Raw genomic sequence first — 22,234 nt, 5'->3', positions numbered from 1 at the left:
CGGATGGGTACAGCTTCTGCTCTGAGGAGGACAGTGCAGGACGCCATGTCCCACAGCACCGCCTCCACCCACGTCTAGGGAAGAGCAGCAAGTGTCCGCCCTTGAGTGGAGGCCAGGGGTTCAGGGAGCAGGAGCAGGCCCTGGGCGTCAGGAAGCTGGGGGTGCTGCGAATCTAGTTCTTGGGACTCATTTAAAGGCAGTGTGAAAAGAGAGGTTGGAAAGCATGTCCTCATCTATCAGTGGCAGGGAGAGGTTCCCTAGCTGTCCCGGGTCCATCTGTGACCCACACTGAGATCCTGGGCTGAGAGGTGTTTGAAAGGAGGTGTTTCAGTTAAAGTTTGCCCATAAATAATGTTTTCTCTGTGAGCAAGAGAGAGGTTTTATATTTTTATGAAATGGTATTTTTCTTAGCCATTCTCCCCATCTCTCACTGCCATGTGATGATTCAGGGTGCAGGTCACTCTAGAGCTAGAGCCCTGGGAGCCATTCTCCAGATTCTAGAGAGAAGGAGACACCATGATGGAGTGGATGGATAACAGTCCACTAAATCAGGCATGTGCACCTTGTGATACCTAGAGAAAGATGCTGCAGCTCTCAGTGCTCCTGGGTCAGTGGTGAGATGGAGTCAATTATTCCCAACCTACGAAGTTGTTCGGAGAATTCAAAAGATGAAGTGGGTCTCATGCCCAAAGACTGTTTGAGACGCCCAGCAGGTCTTCATGTTTGGCTCCTCCCCTTTGCCATTACGCAGGAGTGAGTCTATTAAGTCCTAACAAAGGTATCAGATATAGCTCCGAGAAGTCCTGTCTCACCTATGCAGTCACAGGGGCACAGAGACGTTCAGTAACTGTTTGAGGTCACACAGCAGACAGGTAACATGCTTGGGCTCCCATTCCAGGTGTGCATGGGGTCCTCTCTGGATGAAGATTACGTGAGGGAATCTCCCTTGGGTAGACTGTGTGTGTGGCTCTGGGGATGCGCTCGTTCAGGTAATCAGCCCCCACCCCTCCCTCCCCCAGAGGGGCGACCTGCCATCACCACTGCCTGTCTTCTGTGCTGTGACTGCTAACCGCAAGGGGAAGGCCAGGAACTCGAAATCAGGCTGTCACGGCAGAGGCCCCATTCCCTGTGCCTCTCCGGTGAACCGCACTCATCGTGCCATCCAGGTTATCTGATCTGTGCAGGGCATCACTCTAGCTGCTGAGAAGAAAGCAGCGCAACACACGAAGCTCTTGTGTTTGTGGAACTCCTGTTCTTGTGAGGGGAGAGAGACAAAGGAAGGAAGGAGAGGCTAGAGAAGGACAAAGTGGGTAAGTACTCTGGAAGTGAAGTGAAGTCGCTCAGTCGTGTCCGATTCTTTGCGACCCCATGGACTGTAGCCCACCAGGCTCCTCCGTCCATGGGATTTTCCAGGTAAGTACTGGAGTGGGTTGCCACTTCCTTCTCCAGGGGATCTTCCCGACCCAGGGATCGAACCCGGGTCTCCCGCATTGTAGGCAGACACTTTACCATCTAAGCCACCAGAGAAGCCCAAGTACTCTGGAGAAGATGCCAAATAGGAAAGGGGCCTGCGAAGTGTGGTGAGGGAGTTTGGGGTGTGCGCATGTACACATGTGTATCCTTAGCTCTAACTTTCTAATCCCGCCACAGCCCTTCCGAGCAAGTAATCGAAGCATCTCTTCCTCTTTCTCCCCATCACTCTGAGCGTTTGTCTCTCCATTGTAATCATTCTTGGTCTTTGTCCCCACTCAAAATTTTAATGAATAAAGCTGGAGGGAAGTGGGGATCACTTTCACCTCGTCGCCTGTTTTCCTGGGCTGTCCCATCCATCTCAGAGAGGGATGCTCCACCGGGCAGTCAGACTGTATCTGGGGAATCGGCTGAGGTGAGTGTCCGGGAGGGTTGTGGTACCTAAGGGACCTGAGAAATTCACTCCCAGATGCTCAGGGCCCCAGCCCTGTTGTAGCTGAGTGGACATCACATGGATGTGGACAACACCTGTTGTGTAGACCAACAGGCAGAAATACAATCATGTGAAGAGGTACTAGGGAAAGAGATTCGATACCAGCATTAATTAGCATTTTATGATAGATCTAATAAAATGAAACAGGACATCTGCTCAGCCTGAGTTCTAAGTAGGTGGAAATAGACAGGATGTACTGTCTCCTGGGAACACTGGAGAGAGAGAATTCAAGTCGACTGACCTGAAATTTATGCCTTTGCGATTCTAGTGGGACGCCTGAGGGCAGGTGGTGGGGATAAAAGAGGCTGGGGCCTCCTCCTGGGACCTCTGCAGGAATGGGCCCCTGGATGTTCAGGTTGCTTCTGATGAGCATGTTCATGGAGCTCTTCGTGAATGAGAGTAAGCCTGGTGAGGGTGGTACTTGGTGGGCAAATGGGCGGGCAGAGAATGTATGGGGAGGAAGAGTGGGACTTGGTGACTTGACTGGTGTGAAGTGGTTCAAGGAGAATTTTTCTTCTTCTCTTTACAGGAGACAGAGTCCTGGGTGCAAACAAATGTACGGAGCAGTTCATTTTCAGTTCTTGGATAAATAACGCCACAAAGGGAGGGAACATTTTTGAGTTCTTTTCATATTATCTCTCTACCCTCCCTGGCTACACTCCCCTTTCCCCACTGACTGTTCTAGTGTCTTCTTTTAGCCCCCAGCCTTGGGTGAGAGGGGGAGGTCTTTAACTTCTTGAGGGGAGTAATGACCCCCTGACAGAAGCTGGGAGGATGTCCGCATCCCTCCTGTGTGTGTTACACCACTCGAGTGTAAAGGTTTCCAGGTGGGGGTGGGCTTCTGAACAGAATCCCTGTCCCTAGAATTCTGCATCAAAGCTTCCTCTTTTCCTTTAGGGTTTCGACTTTGCCATTCTTGTGACTATTTTAATGGACTGCAGTGTCTCAAGCCTAAGAAAGACTGTTGGAAGTTGAATATACTGATCACTAACAGGATTGTGCCACAGAACACTTATACAATTGTGTTACGGATAAGCGGGAATGCTGCTGCTGCTAAGTCACTTCAGTCGTGTCCGACTCTCTCGACCCCATAGACAGCAGCCCACCAGGCTCCCCCGTCCCTGGGATTCTCCAGGCAAGAACACTGGAGTGGGTTGCCATTTCCTTCTCCAATGCATGAAAGTGAAAATTGAAAGGGAAGTCACTCGGTCGTATCCGACTCTTAGCGACCCCAGGGACTGCAGCCTTCCAGGCTCCTCTGTCCATGGCATTTTCCAGGCAAGAGTACTGGAGAGGGGTGCCATTGCCTTCTCTGTAAGCAGGAATAGAAAAAGACAAAAGATACTATCAGTGGTGGCCACGATCCCTGGATTCAACACGTGGAGGGAGACTGGGACCATGGGCCGGTGGGAAAGTGGGACTCTCCGTACACAGACCTGGGATGGAGGCTGTCTAGGAGGCAGATGTCTTTTGCCTGGTCCTGTTGAGAAAGACGTAGATGAGATGCAGACATAGCCTTGGGGCAAGTTTCCTGTGTATAAGAGACTTTTGAGGTTCTGGGGAGATGTCATTGCTTGGAACATGGTGAGATCAAGCAAGGTGATCATACTTGCTTTTCTCTTCTCTTCTTTTTGGTTCTGCTGGTAAAGAATGTGCCTGCAATGCAGAAGACACGGTTTGACTCCTAGGTCGGAAAGGTCTCCTAGAGAAGGAAATGGCAACCCACTCCAGTATTCTTGCCTGGAAAATGCCATGGACAGAGGAGCCTGGAAGGCTGCAGTCCCTGGGGTCGCTAAGAGTCGGATACGACCGAGTGACTTCCCTTTCAATTTTCACTTTCATGCATTGGAGAAGGAAATGGCAACCCACTCCAGTGTTCTTGCCTGGAAAATCCCATGGACAGAGGAACCTGGGGGTTTATGGTCCATGGGGTCGCAAAGAGTCGGACAGGACTGAGGGACTAACTTTTTTTCTCTTCTCTTTAGGCAGACAGCTCTACCATTACTCAGTACTGTCTTGTAAGGATGGTGAAGGAGTGCAACTCCTACATCATGACTTACTAAGAGAAACGTACTGCTGTATAAATGATGACAGGTGCAATGATGGAGGTAACCTCCCAGAGAAGTCAAAGTTTGGACTAGAGGGAAGGGAAAGTATATATGATCTTGAACCAGTTGTCTACAAGTAAAATGATTAACATTTTGAAACCATCCCCCCCAGTAATTTTTGCCCTTCCCTTACCCAGTGGTAATACCATCTTACATCTTCTTCTTGTTAAGAATGTTTTATTAAGAGCAGTCTGAAAAGTGCTTGCTTTCTTCTCATTGTATAACTTATAATATGGAGTAAGCATCTTAGCTCTACTTTAGCAAATTGTCACATTCCTTTTAAGTTTGAATCAGCTTCCAAAATTTTATTCTTTGTGCTGTCAATGTATTGCAACATCTCTGGGAGTTCCTTCAATGTGAAATTGATCAACAGCATCACTTCCTCTGAGACTGGTTCATCCTTTACAACTGTCTTCCTCAGGTAAATCTTCATGTTTGCTTTCACCAAGTTCTTCCTCTTGCACATCTAGAGCTTATTCTTGACTGGCCACAATGTCAACATTCACCCAGGCATCCTTATCTTCTAACTCCATTTATATTCTATTCAAAGTGTATAGTTTTTCACACAGTACAGTCTCTCACTGCTGTGCAAAACAAGGGCTACCTGTAATTCTTGGTGCAAATTTGGGTACACCCAAATGCAAATTTGTACCAAATGCAAATCTGGATGCAAATTTCACAGTAACATCCTTATCTGCGCTTGTAGTTTCACTGAATAGCTTAACATAATTCATGTCAGCTTTGAAACAATGAAACCAGCCTTTATCGGCAGTAAATAGATGTCCTTGTAATTACCATTTTCCTTCAGCACAGCAACTAACTTCAATAACAAAAGGGTTGGGGATTTGGTTTTGACTCCACTCCTCAATCCAAAGTAGAAGTAAATGCTCCATTTCAACCATAAGTGACTTTCTTTTCCCAGTGTAAAGTAAACGAAAAGATGTTGAAGCAAATTTATCCTGTTTTTATATTCATCAGATTTTTAAAATATGGCTTGTACTGCAGCTTCATGTGGCCCTAGGTCTCATTCTATCTTTGCTTTACTGTGGCCATTTTCCAATCTCCTAATCCAGTCTAATTTCACTTCCAGTACATCACTTTTCATTTCTTTGTTCTGTCATATTTGTTGACTAGTTCCCTCTTTTGATTATCGATTTTTGTAAAACACCACATCAGTTTATCACTGGGAGACAAGGAGGAAACACAACTACATACTTCACTATCTATGTATAACTAATAGCTCTTCAGTGACCAATCATTAAGACTTTGAAAGAAGTTATGTAGTGTTATGTAATTGTTCATGATGCATATCTTTTATCTGCATAATGATTTTTAAATAAAGGCCAGTAGCAAAACTAATGCAATTGCTCACGGTTAATATTGTGACAGCTAAAAGTCCAGCCTCGTCGGGGGACAGATGTTGCTTAACTACACTGTGAAAACTGATATTCATGCATGTTGAATTGGTGCAAAGGATTACCTGTAGCTTATTATATAAATCTTTGAATTGTTTATAAATCCAACAGTGTTCTCTAAGAAAACTATCCTTCAATTTTATTCCTCCATTGCATGTTTCTGGCAATTATCTCCCAAGACCCAAGAATCTTTTTCCAACATCTCCAAGAATATAAATTCTTTGAAATGAATCTTTTCAGCTAGAATCTGGATAAAATAAACAAAAGAAGGAAAAAGAGCAATCTTGCTTGGAAATGTTGAATTCATTCTTGCCAGCTTATTTCCTCTTTAATTCCCCCCATTACTGCAAAGGATCTTGCAGAAAAGAAGCTGTTGAATTAAAAGTTGACTTCTTTTGGTATTTGATTCTCATTCAAGCTCTTCTAGGTCATGTACCAGAGAAGGTAATGGCACCCCACTCCAGTACTCTTGCCTGGAAAATCCCATGGATGGAGGAGCCTGGTAGGCTGTAGTCCATGGGGTCGCTAGGAGTCGGACACGACTGAGCGACTTCCCTTTCACTTTTCACTTTCATGCATTGGAGAAGGAAATGGCAACCCCCTCCAGTGTTCTTGCCTGGAGAATCCCAGGGACAGTGGAGCCTGGTGGGCTTCCATCCATGGGGTCACACAGAGTCGGACACGACTGAAGCGACTTAGCAGCAGCAGCAGCAGCAGGTCATATACCTACAGTCAACCATACATTATGGTTTCTACATTACCTCCATGTCAGAGAACTGGAGACCCATTGGCATGCCTCTGGATTCACCTCCACATTGGTCCTGTCTTTCCCATCATCTCACATTTTCTCAGAAGCCAGACCCCACCACTGTATTCCAATGGATCAACTATGGCAGCTCTGTCTTTCCTCTCATATTGCATCCATTAACAGGAAAGTGCAAAGCCATAATCCCCCAAAGTCAATGCTGCCTTCTGGTTGGATTTCTCATCTATTAACTACTTGACATCTCCAGGCAATCTTTACTTGCCCTTAGGTTTGGTGCTAAATTCAGAGTTCTAAAGTTTCTGGCAAAAAGGAGCGAAGTATTTTTCTGAAAGAGCTTCTGAGAGAAGGTCAGGAGAAAGCAGAGGGAATAAAATTAAGGACAAGAAATCACAAGAGATTGTGTGGATATTTGGGAGGAGAATAGAAGAGGTATTTGGTGAGGGCTAGAAAGGGCTGGTATTCTACAGGGGCTCGGGAAAATCAGTGAGAAATTAGAAAACACTAACTTCCATGAAAGGAATAGTCAGTATACTAGACTCATGCGCCAGCCATCATTTTGGGGAAACCGTACCAACCACGGCTACTCCTGACCGTGTAGCACTGGGTCACTATGTTTCTAATCATGTTATCTAATTTTCATGTTCAAAGCCAAGTATATCCAGATGGGCACTTAGCTGAATGGTAGTCAGTTACCCTGTCTCCTGGCATGTGAGCAGTACTCGACCACCCAGTCCTCAAAAATATTTAAATACTACCTTGCATTCAGTGTGCTCATGGATAGAAGACTGAGGTATTTTTGGCTCTTAGCACAGCCCCTCAACAGAAAATGTCAAAGAGAGATAAGAGTTTCAGATCTTCACTGTAGTTTTCTTTACAAACAATTAGTTGTGAAATGAAAATAATGAATTCCCAAGTTATCATTCACTCACCTTTGGTGAAAAAATTTCTTTTATCATATTAACCTTTCTATATGCTAAAATCTACGCATGTTACTATTCTATTTTTTAGCTATGTATTTACATACACATATATATTAGTCTAGATGTTGTCGTATTCCTCCTCATATGCAGACCTCTGATTAGCTATTAGTTTCTACCGTATTTTATTTGCCCAAATAAAAAATTTTAATACAGAAATTAATTTTAAAATATTTCCAAGTTATGTCTGGTGGAATTTCCCCCAAATTGTATCATGTTAGAATGAATATTTGGAGAAGGCGATGACACCCCACTCCAGTACTTTTGCCTGGAAAATCCCATGGATGGAGGAGCCTGGTGGGCTGCAGTCCATGGGGTCCAAGAGTCAGACACGACTGAGCGACTTCACTTTCACTTTTCTCTTTCATGCATTGGAGAAGGAAATGGCAACCCACTCCAGTGTTCTTGCCTGGAGAATCCCAGGGACGGGGGAGCCCGGTCGCGCAGAGTCGGACACGACTGAAGCGACTTAGCAGAATAAATATTATACTTTAACATCTTGCAAAGTAGAAAATACAGTAGAGTCTTCCATTGGTTTATAAGAGTAGAATGGAGATAGTAGCAGCAGGCTCCAAGTATGAAATGATTCATGGGAGACTCACTGTGGTGTGTGATTAGTTTCTAGAATGGTACAAGAGGCAGCTTCACGCTAAAGTCGAGCTGCAGCGTGAGGACAGTAGCTGGCGCAGGGAGGGCAGCAGGCACACACTGAGTGACAAATGGAGACCTCCGCCACGGCGACAGCAAGGCAGAAGCCAGGATTCTGCGGAGCGCCGGGGCCACGCCCCTCGGGTTTCCTCATCGCATCCGGAAGACTCCAGGTCCAGGCTTCCCGAGTCTGTCCTGTCTGCTTCCTGTCTTGGGTTTCCATGAGATTCTGACTCCCATACTGCCCCATGTTACAGCCCCCATCACCCTCTAATTTTCTGGGTCCAGTTGTGGTACCGCCTCACTCCTTACATTTTACAGAAACAAATGGGAAGTAGAGGGAACAGGGAGGGAGGCCAGTCCCTGAGCAAGTGCAGTTACTCTAGATGCAGGTCCAGTGTTCTCTTCCAGCCAATGGTGCCTTGGTGGGTGGTGAACCTAAGCTGGCAAAATGGATCAAATAAAACAACCAATTGTGTGGAACTTTCAAGCTGAAGGGTTTAATAATATTAGGAAACAGGGTTTCTAAACAAGAGACAAAAACAAAGTCAATGAAGCCAAGTGGTGTTTTTTTTTTAAGATTAATAGAATTGACAAAGCTTTATCCAGGCTCACCAAGAAGATAAGAGAGAAGGCCCAAATGAACAACAACAACAACAAAAACCCGAAGAGGTGAAATAATACTCGATGCCATAGAAATACAAGAGATCATAAGAACATTTACATGCCAACAAATTGGACAATCAAGAAAAAAAAGAATAAATTTCTAGAAATATACAGCCTGCCATGATATAATCAAGGAGAAGGAGGCAATTTGAACAGTCAGATCACTAGAAGTGAAATTGAATTTATAATAATAATAATAATAATAAACCTGCAAGGAAATGAAAGTCTAGGGCTAGGAGGCTTCAAAGGGGAACTCTACTTACCCATCTCAAACTATTCCAGAAAAACTGAAGAGGAGGGGACACTGCCAAATTCATTTTATGATACCGCCATTATCCTGATAGCAAAACTAGGCAAAGACACATCAAAAAGGAAAATGACAGTCCAATGTATTTGATTATTGTAGATGCAAAAATTCTCAGCAAAATATTTGCAAACCAAATCCAACCATATATAAAAAGGGTCGTATACTGTGACCAAGTTGGATTTATTCCAGTCACAAGGATGATTCAACTTTCAGAAATCAATCAATGTGATACATGACATTAGTGAAAGGAAGGATAAAAACCATACGATCATCTCCATAGATGCAGAAAAAGCTTCTGACAAAGTTCAGCATCCATTTAAGATAAAAAAAATAATAATAATAACTCCCATCAGAGTTAGTATAGGGCTTCGGGACACCAATTCAATCCCTGGTCTGGGAAGAGTCCACATGTCAAAGAGCAACTAAGCAACTAAGCAATTAAGCCACAACTATTAAGCTGACACGCCCTAAGGCCCATGCTCCACAGCAAGATAAACCACCACCATGAGAAGCCAGCACTGCAGCTAGAGAGGAGCCCCTGCTCACCACGACTTGAGAAAGCCCACACACAGCAGCGAAGACCCAGTGAAGCCATAAGTAAAGAAATAACTTTTAAAAGTTGGTATAGAGGGAACACATCTCAACATAATAAAGGCCACTTATGACAAACTCACAGCCAATATCACAATGGTGAAAAGCTGGGACTTCTAGCTAAATTCAGAAACAAGACAAGGATACCAGAAACAAGACAAGGATGCCCATTTTTGCCACTTCTTTTTAATGTAGCAGTGATAGTCCTAGCCAGAGAAATCAGACAGAAAGAAAATGAAAGAAGAGATACCCAAATTGGAAGAGAAGACTTAAAAGTGTCACTATTTGCAAACAACATGATAACTTCATATAAAGAATCCTAAAGTCTCCACCTGGAAATGATTAGAACTAATAAATAAATTCAGCAGTGCTGCAGGACACAAGATTAATAAATAGGAATCTGTTGCATTTCTATACATTAATAATGAAATATCAAAATGAGAAAATAAAGAAACAATCTCATTTAAAATTGCATCAAAGAGAATAAAATACCTAGGAACAAACTTAAGGAAAGAGGTAAAAAACCTCTACTCTGAAAACTATAAAATATTGAGGAAGGAAGTTGAAGATGATACAGATAAATGCAAAGATATCCTGTGCTCTTGAATTAGAAGCATCAGTATTATTAAAATGACCATACTGGCCAAAGCAATCAATAGATTTAAGGCAGTCTCTGTCTATACCCAGGACATTTTTCACAGAACTAGAACAAATAATTTAAAATTTATATAGAACCACAAAAGACTTGAACATAGATGTGATCCTGAATAAAAAGAATAAAGCTGGACATATAATCCTCCCAGACTTCATACTATACTGCAAAGCCATAATAATCAAAACAGGTGGTATTGGCGCAGAAACAGACACAGATAAATGGAACAGAATAGAGCCCAGAAATAAACCCATGCACTGATGATCAGTTACCTACAACAAAGGAGGCAAAAACATACAATAGAGAAAAGACAGTCTCTTCAACACTGGGTGCTGGAAAAACTGGACAGCCACAAATGATAGAACATTCTTTCATATCATATATAAAAATAAAATGGTTTCAAAATCTAAGTGTAAGACATGAAGCTATAAAGCTCCTAGAAGAGAACATAGGCAGAACACATCCTAATAGAAATGGTAATGCAATTATTTTGAATAAAATAAATATAAAATAAATAATAAAATAAAATAAAATTTTGTCTCTTAAAAGAGATAAAAGCAAAAATAAACAAATGGGACCTAATTTAACTAAAACACTTCTGCAAGGCAAAGGAAATCGTTGACAAAGCAAAAGACAATTTATGGAATGGGAAAACATATTTGCAAATGACATGACTGACAATGGGTTAATATTCAAAATATACTAACAGCTCATTCAACTCAATATCAAAAAACAAACAACCTGATTGAAAATGGGCAGAAGACCTAAATACGCATTTTTCCAAAGAAGAAACATACAGATTAAGCTAACAGACACATGAAAAGATTCTCGACATTATTAACCATCAGAGAATGCAAATTAAAAAACCACAGTGAGATATCACCTCACACATGTCAGAACGGCTATTGTCAAAAAGAGCACAAATAACAAATGCTGGTGAGATGTAGAGAAACCCACATCCACTGCTGGTGGGAATGTACATTGGTGCAGCCACCGTGGAAAACATGATGGAGTTTTCTCAGAACACTAAAACCAGAACTACGCTGCTGCTGCTTCACTTCAGTCATGTCTGACTCTGTGAGACCCTATGGACTGTAGCCCACTCGGCTATTCTGTGCATGAGATTCTCCAGACAAGAATACTGGAGTGAGTTGCCACACCCTCTTCCAAAGGATCTTCCCAACCCAGGTCTCCTGTGTTTCCTGCATTGGCAGGCAGGTTCTTTACCACTAGCACCACCTGGGAAGCACAGAACTACCGTATGACCCAGCAATTCCGTTCCTGAGTACATATCTGAAAAAAGCAAAAACACTGATTTATAAAGATACATGCAGCCCAAATGTTGTGAAAGTGCTGCACTCAATATGTCAGCAAATTTGGAAAACTCAGCAGTGGCCACAGGGCTGGAAAAAGTCAGTTTTCATTCCAATCCCAAAGAAAGGCAATGCCAAAGAATGCTCAAACTACCGCACAACTGCACTCATCTCACATGCTAGCAAAGAAATGCTCAAAATTCTCCAAGCCAGGCTTTCGCAATACATGAACCGTGAACTTCCAGATGTTCAAGCTGGTTTTACAAAAGGCAGAGGAACCAGAGATCAAATTGCCAACATCCGCTGGATCATGGAAAAAGCAAGAGAGTTCCAGAAAAACATCTATTTCTGCTTTATTGACTATGCCAAAGCCTTTGACCATGTGGATCACAATAAACTGTGGAAAATTCTGAAAGAGATGGGAATACCAGACCACCTGACTTGCCTCTTGAGAAACCTGTGTACAGATCAGGAAGCAACAGTTAGAACTGGACATGGAACAACAGACTGGTTCCAAATAGGAAAAGGAGTACGTCAAGGCTGTATATTGTCACCCTGCTTATTTAACATATATGCAGAGTACATCATGAGAAACGTTGGGGTGGAGGAAGCACAAGCTGGAATCAAGATTGCCAGGAGAAATATCAATCACCTCAGATATGCAGATGATACCACCCTTATGGCAGAAAGTGAAGAAGAACTAAAGAGCCTCTTGATGAAAGTGAAAGTGGAGAGTGAAAAAGTTGGCTTAAAGCTCAACATTCAGAAAACGAAGATCATGGCATCTGGTCCCATCACTTCATGGGAAATAGATGGGGAAACAGTGGCTGACTTTATTTTTCTGGTATCCAAAATCACTGTGGATGGTGGTTGCAGCCATGAAATTAAAAGACGCTTGCTCCTTGGAAGGAAAGTTATGACCAACCTGGACAGCATATTCAAAAGCAGAGACATTACTTTGCCAACAAAGGTTCATCTAGTCAAGGCTATGGTTTTTCCAGTAGTCATGTATAGATGTGAGAGTTGGACTATAAAGAAAGCTGAGTGCAGAAGAATTGATGCTTTTGAACTGTGATGTTGGAGAAGACTCTTGGGAGTCCCTTGGACTGCAAGGAGATCCAACCAGTCCATCCTGAAGGAGATTAGTCCTGGGTGTTCATTGGAGGGACTGATGTTGAAGCTGAAACTCCAATACTTTGGCCACCTCATGCAGAGAGCTAACTCATTTGAAAAGACCCTGATGTTGGGAAAGATTGAGGGCAGGAGGAGAAGGGGACGACAGAGGATGAGATGGTTGGATGGTATCACTGACTCGATGGACATGGGTTTGGGTGGACTCCGGGAGTTGGTGATGGACAGGGAGGCCTGGGGTGCTGCAGTTCATGGGGTCACAAAGAGTTGGACACGACTGAGGGACTGAACTGATACTGATATTGATATGCAGCCGAATATTCATAGAAACATTATGTACAGTAGTCAAGATATGGAAATAACCAAAGGGTCCATCAGCAGATGAATGGATAAAGAAAATCTGGTGTATATAGTGAAAGTAGTAGTGTTAGTCAGTCAACTGTTTATGACCCCATGGAGTATAGCCCATCAGGCTGTTCTGTCTATGGAATTCTCCAGGCTAGAATACTGGAGTGGGTAGCCTTTTTCTTCTTCAGGGGATCTTCCTGACCCAGGGATTGAACCCGGGTCTCCTGCATTGTGAGCAGATTCTTTAGCATCTGAGCCATTACAAACTGCTCAAATCTGGTGTGTGTATATACACCCAAAGAATGTGATATTCCTTGGCCATAAAAAAGAATGAAATTTTGCCATTTGCAGCAACATGTATGAACTTGGAGGGTATTATGCTGAGTGAAATAAGTCAGACAGAGAAACATAAACTGTATGACGTTACTTACATGCGGAATTCAAAAAATAAAACAAATTGGTGAATATAATGAGAAAATAAGCAGGCTCACAGATATAGAGGACAATCTAATGGTTACCAGTGGAGAGGGGAAAAGTTGGAAGGGCAATATAGGGGTAGAGGATTAACAGGTACAAACTATTATCTATAAAATAAGCTACAAGGATATACTGTACATCAAAGGGAATATAGCCAATATTTTATAATAGCTATAAGTGGAGTATAACCTTTAAAAATTGTGAACCATTATATTGTACACCTGTAACTTATATAATATTGTACATCAACTATACTTCAATATTTTAAAAGGTATAGGAGGCAAAAGAGAAAATAAATTGGAATACATCAAAATTAAAAATTCTGTGCATCAAAGGAAAGAATCAACACAGTGAAAAGGCTGCTTATGGAATGGGAGATTGTACACCTGATAAGCGGTCATATTTGGAATGTATAAAAAAAACCCTCCTACAACACAGTAACTAAAAAACAGTCAGCTGATGAAAATGTGGACAAAAGGACTCGAATTTTTCCAAAGAAGATATGCAAATGGCCAATAAGCACGTGGAAAGATGCTCAATATCACTAATCATTAGGGAAAAGCAAATAAAAACCATAATGAATAACACTTCACACTCAAAACGATGGCTACTAACAAAAACAAAATGACAAGTGTAGGTAAGCATGTGGAGAAATTAGAGCCCAGGACACTCTTGGTGGGAATGTGAGCCAGCACGGCCGCTGTGGACAAGCGCATGACAGTTCCTGAAAAGTTTAAACACAGAACTACCACCCAATTTAATCATTTCACACACGACTGAGCGACTGAACTGAACTGGACGGGATGTATATATCCAAAGGAATTGAAAGCAGGGTCTTGAATGGACATGTGTATACCTGTGTTCATTGCAATGTTATTTGCAATAGCCAAAAGGTAGAAGTAACCTAAATGTCCATCCGTGGATGAATGGATAAACAAAATGCCGTAAGTACATACTATGGGATATTATTTAGCATTAAAAATGAAAGAAATGCTGGCACATTCTACAAAGTGGATGAACTTTGAGGACATTATGCCAAGTGAAATTAGTCACAAAAGGACAAACACTGGATAATTGCATTTATATGAAGTATCTAATATAGCGAAACTTAGAAAGTAGAATGTGACTGCCAGGGGATTGGGAGTATTGTTTGATGGATACAGAGTTTCAGTTTTGTAGGATGAAAAAATGATGGATGTAAGATCCACGTGGAGATGGATGGCGATGATGGTTGTATAACAATGTGGAATTAGTTAATGCCACTGAACTGTATATTTAAAATAATTAGAATGGCAAATTTTGTGTTAAGTGTAGTTCACTACAATAAACACCAACACACTGGCAATAGTAGCATAAGCAGCAGAAATGAGAAAGTGGAATCAAATTCTTATATTCAATAATATTATTGAGTTGCTAGTAAATTGGCAAATGTACCAACTTAACGTAGCATGTAAACAGTCAGGTAGGCATATCTATTAAAAGAATTTTTAAAGAATGCATAAGGTAACAGAGAAGATAAAATGACAAATACTAGATTAATCCCAAAGAGTCCAAAGAGTCCAAGAAAGAATGAGAAAATAGTCTATAGTTGCATAAAACAAAATATTTTTGGTCATAAAGCAAGTTCTGATGAAGTACACTGAAAACATCCACAAAGTATCATTCTTATTCTCTTATCCATGGGGAGGAAGTTATAAAACATTTTTTGGTTAATGTTTTTTCCCTTACCAAAAGATTTTTTAAAGAACTTTGACTTCAAAGAATGTTGGAGTCTTCCATGAAAATACCTATCTTAATTAGCCATCTGCTATGCCAGAAACAACACTTAGACATGACTTTTTCTGAATTTATACACTCTTTTAAGTCTCTTTGTTAAGACTCTGGCATTTATTCCTTATTTGTTTATGCTTTTTATGCTATATTTATTTATTGGAGGATAATTGCTTTACAATGTTGTGTTAGTTTCCGACGTACAAGGTCAAACAGCTGTATGTATACACATATTTCGTCCCTCTTGAGCCTGCATCCCACTCCTCCCCAACTATCTCTAGAATTCCAAACACACCCTCCTTTCTTCTCCAACCCCAAACCCCAGAGAGAGTCTCATTCTATACGGCAGAAAATCTTTCACTCTTCATGGTTCAGGCACGAATTTCTTTCTCCATTCTGCCCTTCTCCTCACTCTGGGAATAACATTCACGAACAAAATTCAAGAAAACTCAAGTCATATCTTTTCATGTCACCCCCTCCTTCCTCATGAGGCCAGGGTTGTGCGCTTTAACTGGAGTGAGACAAGAAGAAAAATCCCAAGAGAAAAAAATGAACATATTCTGCCTCAGAAAGAAGGGATGGAGCAGGAACAAAAAATTGACTTATCCTCTTCTGCCTTTTCTTTTCCTAAATTGATTTTGTAATTGGAGGATAATTGCTTTACAAGGCTGTGTTGGTTTCTGCCATACAACAACACAAATCAGACATAATTATGTGTGTATGTATATATATATATCCTCTCTTGAGCCTCCCTCTCACCTCCCCCATCCCACCCCTCTAGGTCATCACAGCACTAGGCTGGGTTCCCTGTGGCTACCCTAGTTATCTGGGCTTCCCTGGTGGCTCAGATGGTAAAGAATCCGCCTGCAATATGGGAGACAGGTTTGATCCCTTGGTTAGGAAGATCCCCTGGAGGAGGGCATGACAACCCACTCCAGTATTCTTGCCTGGAGAATCCCATGGACAGAATAGCCTTGCAGGCTACAGTCCATGGGGTCACAAAGAGTCAGACACGACTGAGTGACTAACACAGCTAGCTATCTGTTTCACACCTGGCAGTGTGTATACGTCAATGCCACTTTCTCAATTCATCCTACCCTCTCCATCCCCCCTTCTTCCTTTCTGAAGCATCTTGGGTGTTCAGTGAATGCACTGGATTCTATACCAACATGCAGGATGTATTGATCTTGTGTTCAAGATGTTCCCCATACACCCCCTCCCAGGGGCCATGGCAGAAAATCTGGAAAGAGAGAGGGCTTTCTTCTTACATGTGCAGAAGGCAGAGTTGTGTATTTCCAATCTGAAATGTATTTTTTAGATTACTGTGACGAGGTGGAGCCAAAGATGTCACCTACCCAGAGACTGGAGCCAGAAAAGAACCAGTGATTTCTAGATGTCTTCATTGCACAAGTCGTGGCTCCTGCAACACCTGAAGTTCACCAGGTAGACACTCCACTTTATGTTGTTCACATTGGCGCAGTTCTTTAGGCAACCCCTGAAGGTTAACCAGAGAGTGCCATCATCTGCAGAAGTAGGAGAAACTTATCAGCACAGAGGTTTCTAAAACCAAAACCCAAACAAAAAACTTCCCAGCCTGCACCAGTGAACAAAACACAACCTCGTGTCATTCAAGTCTCGGTTGTTTAAACGTGAAGAACTGGAAGATGTGGCAGTCTGGGTACTTCCCAAAAGAGAGACAATAGCAGAGCAGTTTAAAGCAAAAAAATTAAAAAAAAAAAAAAAATCCCTGAATGTGGGGCTGTAATGAGAGCAGAAACTCAAGGATTGCCAGAGCTGGGCGTCTCCACTGAGCATGTTGACACTGGTATAAGTAAGGGTTAGAAATACTAAGGTATCGCTCAGCACAAAGGATAGGAAAACCGAGAAATCATGCTGTTCAGACTTACCTATGAAGGGCCACTTAGCCTGTATCTATTGCTGACCCTGGCCCCTCTATTTTCACGGTTTAAAACTTCCCACAGGGAACGGCCAGGCCGGGAAAAAACAAAGTGCCCGCCTCACTTCAACACTTAGCTCTGTTCTCCACTGGCCCTTCCTTTTCCGTCAACTTAGTCTCCTCTGTTTTGTTCAGGCTTCTCAAAATACTGATTCCATAGCTATAGATCCCCACTCCGTAGAGACCACCTGTATCTATTTTTCATCATGGCACGTGATGGGGTAGAGATATTCAGTCATCCTAGGGCTTCCGTGGTGGCTCAGACAGTAAAGAATCTGCCTGCAATGCAAGAGACTTCCGGTTTGATCCCTGGGTTGGGAAGATCCCCTGGAGTAGGAAACAGCAACCCACTCCAGTATTCTTGCCTGGAGAAGTCCATAAACAGAGGAGTCTGGCGGGCTGCAATCCATGCGGTCCTACAGAGTCCTACACAACCGAGTGACTCACACTAGGGATGCTAGGATTGGTCTGAAGCAGGGTCCCTCCTTTCTCCTGTGGCCAGCATGTCCCTGTCTGCTTCCACCACCCCGTCCTCCCGCCCCCCACCCACAACTTACATTTGAAAATCCTCCCAGTCGTGCAAGCCTCTTCTTTCACTGCAATACATAGTCCTCTGCCTCTGGAACACTTCTGTCTTGGAAACTGGATGTGGCACATCCTACACTGAATAATTTCTATAATTTGGGCCAGAGAGTAGGGAAGTAGATGTGAAACCGCTGCTGCCAACGGACCCATCTGCCCTTTCAAACCTGAAGTCCTCTGAGAGCCCCGAGGGCTTTCCCGAGACCCGTGAAGGGAGGGCATCCACCTCTATCAAGTGGTGGCTGAGCCGAGAGAAGGGCTAGAGTTTCTGGTCTCTGGAGTTTAGCTCATAGAACAGGTGGGAAGATAAGGAAAAGAGGAACAAAATCAAGGCTGAGCGCGTCAGACCGTATCCTCTCCATACTCACCAGGAAAATGGCGATCATTAACAGATAGTTCATTGACTGTGCTGGCAAAGAGAAATAACACTTAGTAGCAATTTTCTCTAAGATTTGCTCTTGCCTGCATGTCGCTGTAATCCTTGTGTAAATACACAAGGTCCATTCTGAACTCTTCACCTGGAGCCACTCTGGGCCCTTCTGTCCCTCCAAAGCCTAGTTCCCATCTCAGGGCATCTCTGTATCTCTCCCTCATTTCAACTCTCTTCACCTCTAGAGGGCCTCTCAGCCTCTCCACTACCCCTTAGGATACAGCACAGACTCGAAGGAGAAAGATAAATGAACATTTTGTGTGTGCGTGAGTGCCTCATTGCCTTCTTTTTTTAAATTACTTTATTTTGGCTGAACTGTGTGTCTCCCTTGCTACACACCAACATTCTCTAGTTGCAACGAGTCGGGGTTACTCTCTAGTGGCAAGGCCCGGCCTTCTGATTGCAGCGGCTTCTCTTGTTGCTGCTCACGGGCTAGATAGAGAACTCGGACTCAGTAATTGCCCTGGGGTGTGTAGGATCTTCCCAGACCAGGGATCTAGCTAGTGTCCCCTGCTTTGGCAGGCAGATTCTTAACCACTGGACCCCCAAGAAAGTCCCACATTCCCTTCACTTTAACTGACCTCTCTGACTTTCTTACCCACAAGTAGCTGAAAGCTGCAAGGTGACAAAGCCTCTGAAATTCATGAAATTGCTACTCTGTGGATTTAGCCAGCTAGCACCTGAAAAATCAACATTCTACTTCCCCCTTTCCCGTTCCCTCATCTTTTAACACACGGATCCTTTGCCTTGGCAACTGCTGCTTGTGCTTTTCCATCAGGCTCAAAGTCAGTTCCCACCCCAGCCCCATCCTGCTGGAAGAAGTGGCCGAGTGCTGGAATCCAAGGTTAGTCTCCGGATTCCTTTCAACCCTCAATGCTCATGCATCCCCTCTCATCTCCCCCTCCCCTCAAATTGGCCTTCCCACATGACTCTTCTGTCTCTACTCACTTTCATGTTCTTGGTCTGCAAATGACCCGCACAGTACTGTTAAGAAAAAAAAAAAAAAAAAGATATACTCTCTGCAGACCTCATTTTACAAACTCACCTCACAGCTTTTATGAAAATCTTGTCAGTTCCCTTATAATCTACCTATTTTCTTCTGCAAGCACACTAAGATTTTGCTGAAGGTTCCAGGGATGGGATGCATCGTGTGTGAAAGTCATGGCGTTAGAATGACAGCTGCTGTTACCTATGACTCTCATAAAAGAACCTCTGTCATGGGAACCCCAACCCATTCCAACATCCTGGACACATCTCTCCAACTGTCAACCACTGGGACTCTCACCTCGAAAGCAGCAGAGGAGGACAGGGAGCCCTAGCAGGAGGGACTTGTCCATCTCAGAGGGAGGAAAGAGCAGGTTGGAGCAGGAAGCTGCAAGGTGCCTCTTTATATATCTACCAGGTTGGGCTTCCCCAGGAAGGGCTAGGGGTGGGGACATTACAGAAGTCCTTCAAAGGTGTTTCCTGCTTCAAGGGAAGCCAAGAACTCTAAAATGTTTCTTTTTGGCAAATTGTGAGGAAGAGGGACTGCCTAGGTAAGTCCTGGGTCTGATTCATTTCAGTCCTAGCATTCAGGAAGCTTTGATGCCGTGTCCTGCGGTCTTTTCACTAGAGCACACTGTGGGAGAAGACCAGGATAAATCAGGGCACGGGGAGTTAGATTCAGAGACATTTACACTGAGACGCTCATTGAAGCTGAGAGAAGGGACTTCCCTGCCTGTCCAGTAGTTAAGACTTTGCCTTCCAAGGCAGAGGGGTGAAGGTTCAATTCCTGGTTAGGAAGCTAAGATCCCACATGCCTCACAGCCAAAAAAACCCAAACATAAAACAGAAACAATATTGTGACAAATTCAATAAGACTTTCAAATGGCCCATATCAAAAAAAATTTTTCAAAAAAAAAATCTGAGAGAATATGAGTGTAAATAGTTGGACTGTAGGAAGTCCAAAAGAGGGGTAACCAAAGAGCCTTTAAAAGGCAGTACTATAGGAAATGGGGAAGAGAGATGGAGAGGTTCAGTGCAGATGAGGTGACAGGGTACTCGGGAGGGAAATAGTTTCCCATTTTTCCGTCATACTGGAATGAAACAAACAGATCAGATTACTCTCCTGAAGGGAGGTCAGCTGGTCCCTCCCACTTGATGCCGAGCGAGCCAGGTATGAGGAGGGGCAGTTTCCTCAGCTCTGAGAGTGACAAGTTAACCAAACTGGGGCAGTGACTGAATGTAGAATTCCTGTGGAGGAGATTGAGACTGTGTAAGAAAATCCATGGGATTCTCCAGGCAAGAATACTGGAGTGGGCTGCCACTTCCTCCTCCAGGGGATCTTCCCGACCCAGGGGTCGAACCCGCGTCTCTTGAGTCTGCCCCATGGACAGGCAGGATGTTTACCTCCGAGCCACTTGGAAGCCCTGTGTTCCCACTGGCAGACCTGTCTCTCTCCTGCTCTCAAGCCGGGAAACTTAGCGTCGTCTCTTACCTCCTCACATTCCTTTCTTTGACCTTTGAGATCTCCCCTCCTTTCCTTCTAGGAATCCTGTATTTAATTCTTTGGCTAATGGCAGCCCACACAAAAGAAGGGAAGGTTTTCTTCCTCTGCCCCACCGGAAACTGTCTCCTCACTTCATAACTCTCTGTTGATATTATTATACCCCTTCTCCTAAAGCAGAAATGTTCCCTTCTCAGCTTTACCAATCCAGCTGAACTCCGTGTTTATATTTGAACACTATATTTTTAAGTATTTAGTTTGTTGTCCTAAGTCTTAGGTGTGGCATGTAAGATCTAGTTTCCTGACCAGGGATCAAGCCCCAGGGCCCCTGCATTGAGAGTGCACATTCTTGACTACTGGCCACCAGGGAAGTCCCTGAACTCTATTTTATTAGCTTATTTTTCTCCTAAAATCTCCTCAAATCCACATTCCTGGTCTTAGTATCCCATAATACCTGATTTTCTTGCTGGGTCACAGTCCATACTTTTCTCAGTGTTCCTAATCCTTTTTCTTATCCTCTTGCTGGTGCTGGTGCTGCTGCTGCTAAGTCACTTCAGTCGTGTCCAACTCTGTGTGACCCCATAGACAGCAGCCCACCAGGCTCCCCCGTCCCTGGGATTCTCCAGGCAAGAACACTGGAGTGGGTTGCCATTTCCTTCTGCAATACATGAAAGTGAAAAGTGAAAGTGAAGTCGCTCAGTCATGTCTGACTCTTCGACGACCCCATGGACTACAGCCTACCAGGCTCCTCCGTCCATGGGATTTGCCAGGCAAGAGTGCTAGAGTAGGATGCCATCACCTTCTCCTCTTATCCTCTTAGGGCACCCAAAATAATTATTCTTATGTCATAAATTATAGACCCATGACTTAAAAGTATTCAGGAAAGAATCCTTTTTGCTTATTGCTCCAAACCTCACATGGAGTCAGATCTTATGCCTTGGCTCAGATGGTAAGGAATCCACCTGCAATGCAGGAGACCCATGTTTGAGCCCTGGGTCAGGAAGATCCCCTGGAGAAGGGAATGGCAACCTATTCCAGGACTCTTGCCTGAGAATTCCATGGACAGAGGAGCCTGGCAGGCATCAGTGCAAAGAGGTGGACACGACTGAGTGACTAACATTTACTTTGTTCCCATGGAGTCTGGACCCCTGTACTCACGATGCCCTTCTCTCCATCACTGTACCGTCAGGGTTCTGGAGGTACGGTTAGTCCAGAGGAGCAGCCCTGGCCCTGGATTTTTCTCACCTCTGAAGTGATTAGCTGAGTACTCAGTTATACCTTTATGTAGATGATTAGAAGATGTTTAGATGATGAGCTAGGATTTTTGGTTTGCATCTCCGTTATCATGCAAAACAATAAAAATGGTATTTCTTGAATAGACATCCACTTTCCAACGGTTACCATTATTTTCAAAAGACATATCACTACTCTCCAAGGTGAATACAGTAAAAATATCCTGAACTTCATTGATAATTGAGATATTTTCACACAATGTCATTTCTAAAGAGCTTAATGGGGTGGGTGATTGCCAGGATTTGATTTGAGGAAAAAGCTCTCAGCTTAGGCAGATGCTACCTTGAAAGTGAAAGTGTTAATGGCTCAGTCATGTCCAACTCTTTATGACTCCATGGACTGCAGCCCAGCAAGC

General features: G+C 43.4%; 1 protein-coding gene and 2 long non-coding RNA genes across 7 annotated transcripts; 2 read left to right on the top strand and 1 right to left on the bottom strand.

Annotated features, from left to right (window-relative positions):
* Positions 1 to 2,294: 2,294 nt before the first annotated feature.
* On the top strand, positions 2,295 to 4,173 carry LOC132344186 (uncharacterized). The gene is made up of 2 exons (XR_009493332.1): positions 2,295 to 2,362; positions 2,493 to 4,173. It is a non-coding gene; the product is annotated as an uncharacterized lncRNA (long non-coding RNA).
* On the bottom strand, positions 2,362 to 19,478 carry PATE1 (prostate and testis expressed 1). 5 transcript variants are annotated; one of them, XM_059883062.1, is made up of 6 exons: positions 19,387 to 19,478; positions 19,050 to 19,085; positions 18,040 to 18,075; positions 17,647 to 17,763; positions 16,488 to 16,655; positions 2,362 to 2,503 (listed from the first exon to the last, which is right to left on the bottom strand). In XM_059883062.1, the coding sequence occupies exons 1-5, from the start codon at positions 19,436 to 19,438 to the stop codon at positions 16,522 to 16,524; spliced, it is 375 nt and encodes a 124-aa protein (XP_059739045.1). In that variant the 5' UTR covers positions 19,439 to 19,478; the 3' UTR covers positions 2,362 to 2,503; positions 16,488 to 16,521. The 5 variants fall into 5 exon arrangements, with proteins under 5 accessions (XP_059739045.1, XP_059739046.1, XP_024843340.1 ...); XM_059883063.1 differs by lacking the exon at positions 2,362 to 2,503 and adding an exon at positions 3,399 to 3,443; XM_024987572.2 differs by lacking the exon at positions 2,362 to 2,503 and adding an exon at positions 8,231 to 8,320.
* Positions 4,356 to 5,768, top strand: LOC112444866 (uncharacterized). Its single transcript, XR_003033253.2, has 2 exons — positions 4,356 to 4,492; positions 5,461 to 5,768. It is a non-coding gene; the product is annotated as an uncharacterized lncRNA (long non-coding RNA).
* Positions 19,479 to 22,234: the final 2,756 nt, after the last annotated feature.

This window comes from Bos taurus, chromosome 29 (genome assembly GCF_002263795.3).
Source record: "Bos taurus isolate L1 Dominette 01449 registration number 42190680 breed Hereford chromosome 29, ARS-UCD2.0, whole genome shotgun sequence".
NCBI classification, from domain to species: Eukaryota; Metazoa; Chordata; class Mammalia; order Artiodactyla; family Bovidae; genus Bos; species Bos taurus.
The sequence above is the reverse complement of the archived record's forward strand: the minus strand, read 5'-3'. Positions and strand labels throughout refer to the sequence as shown.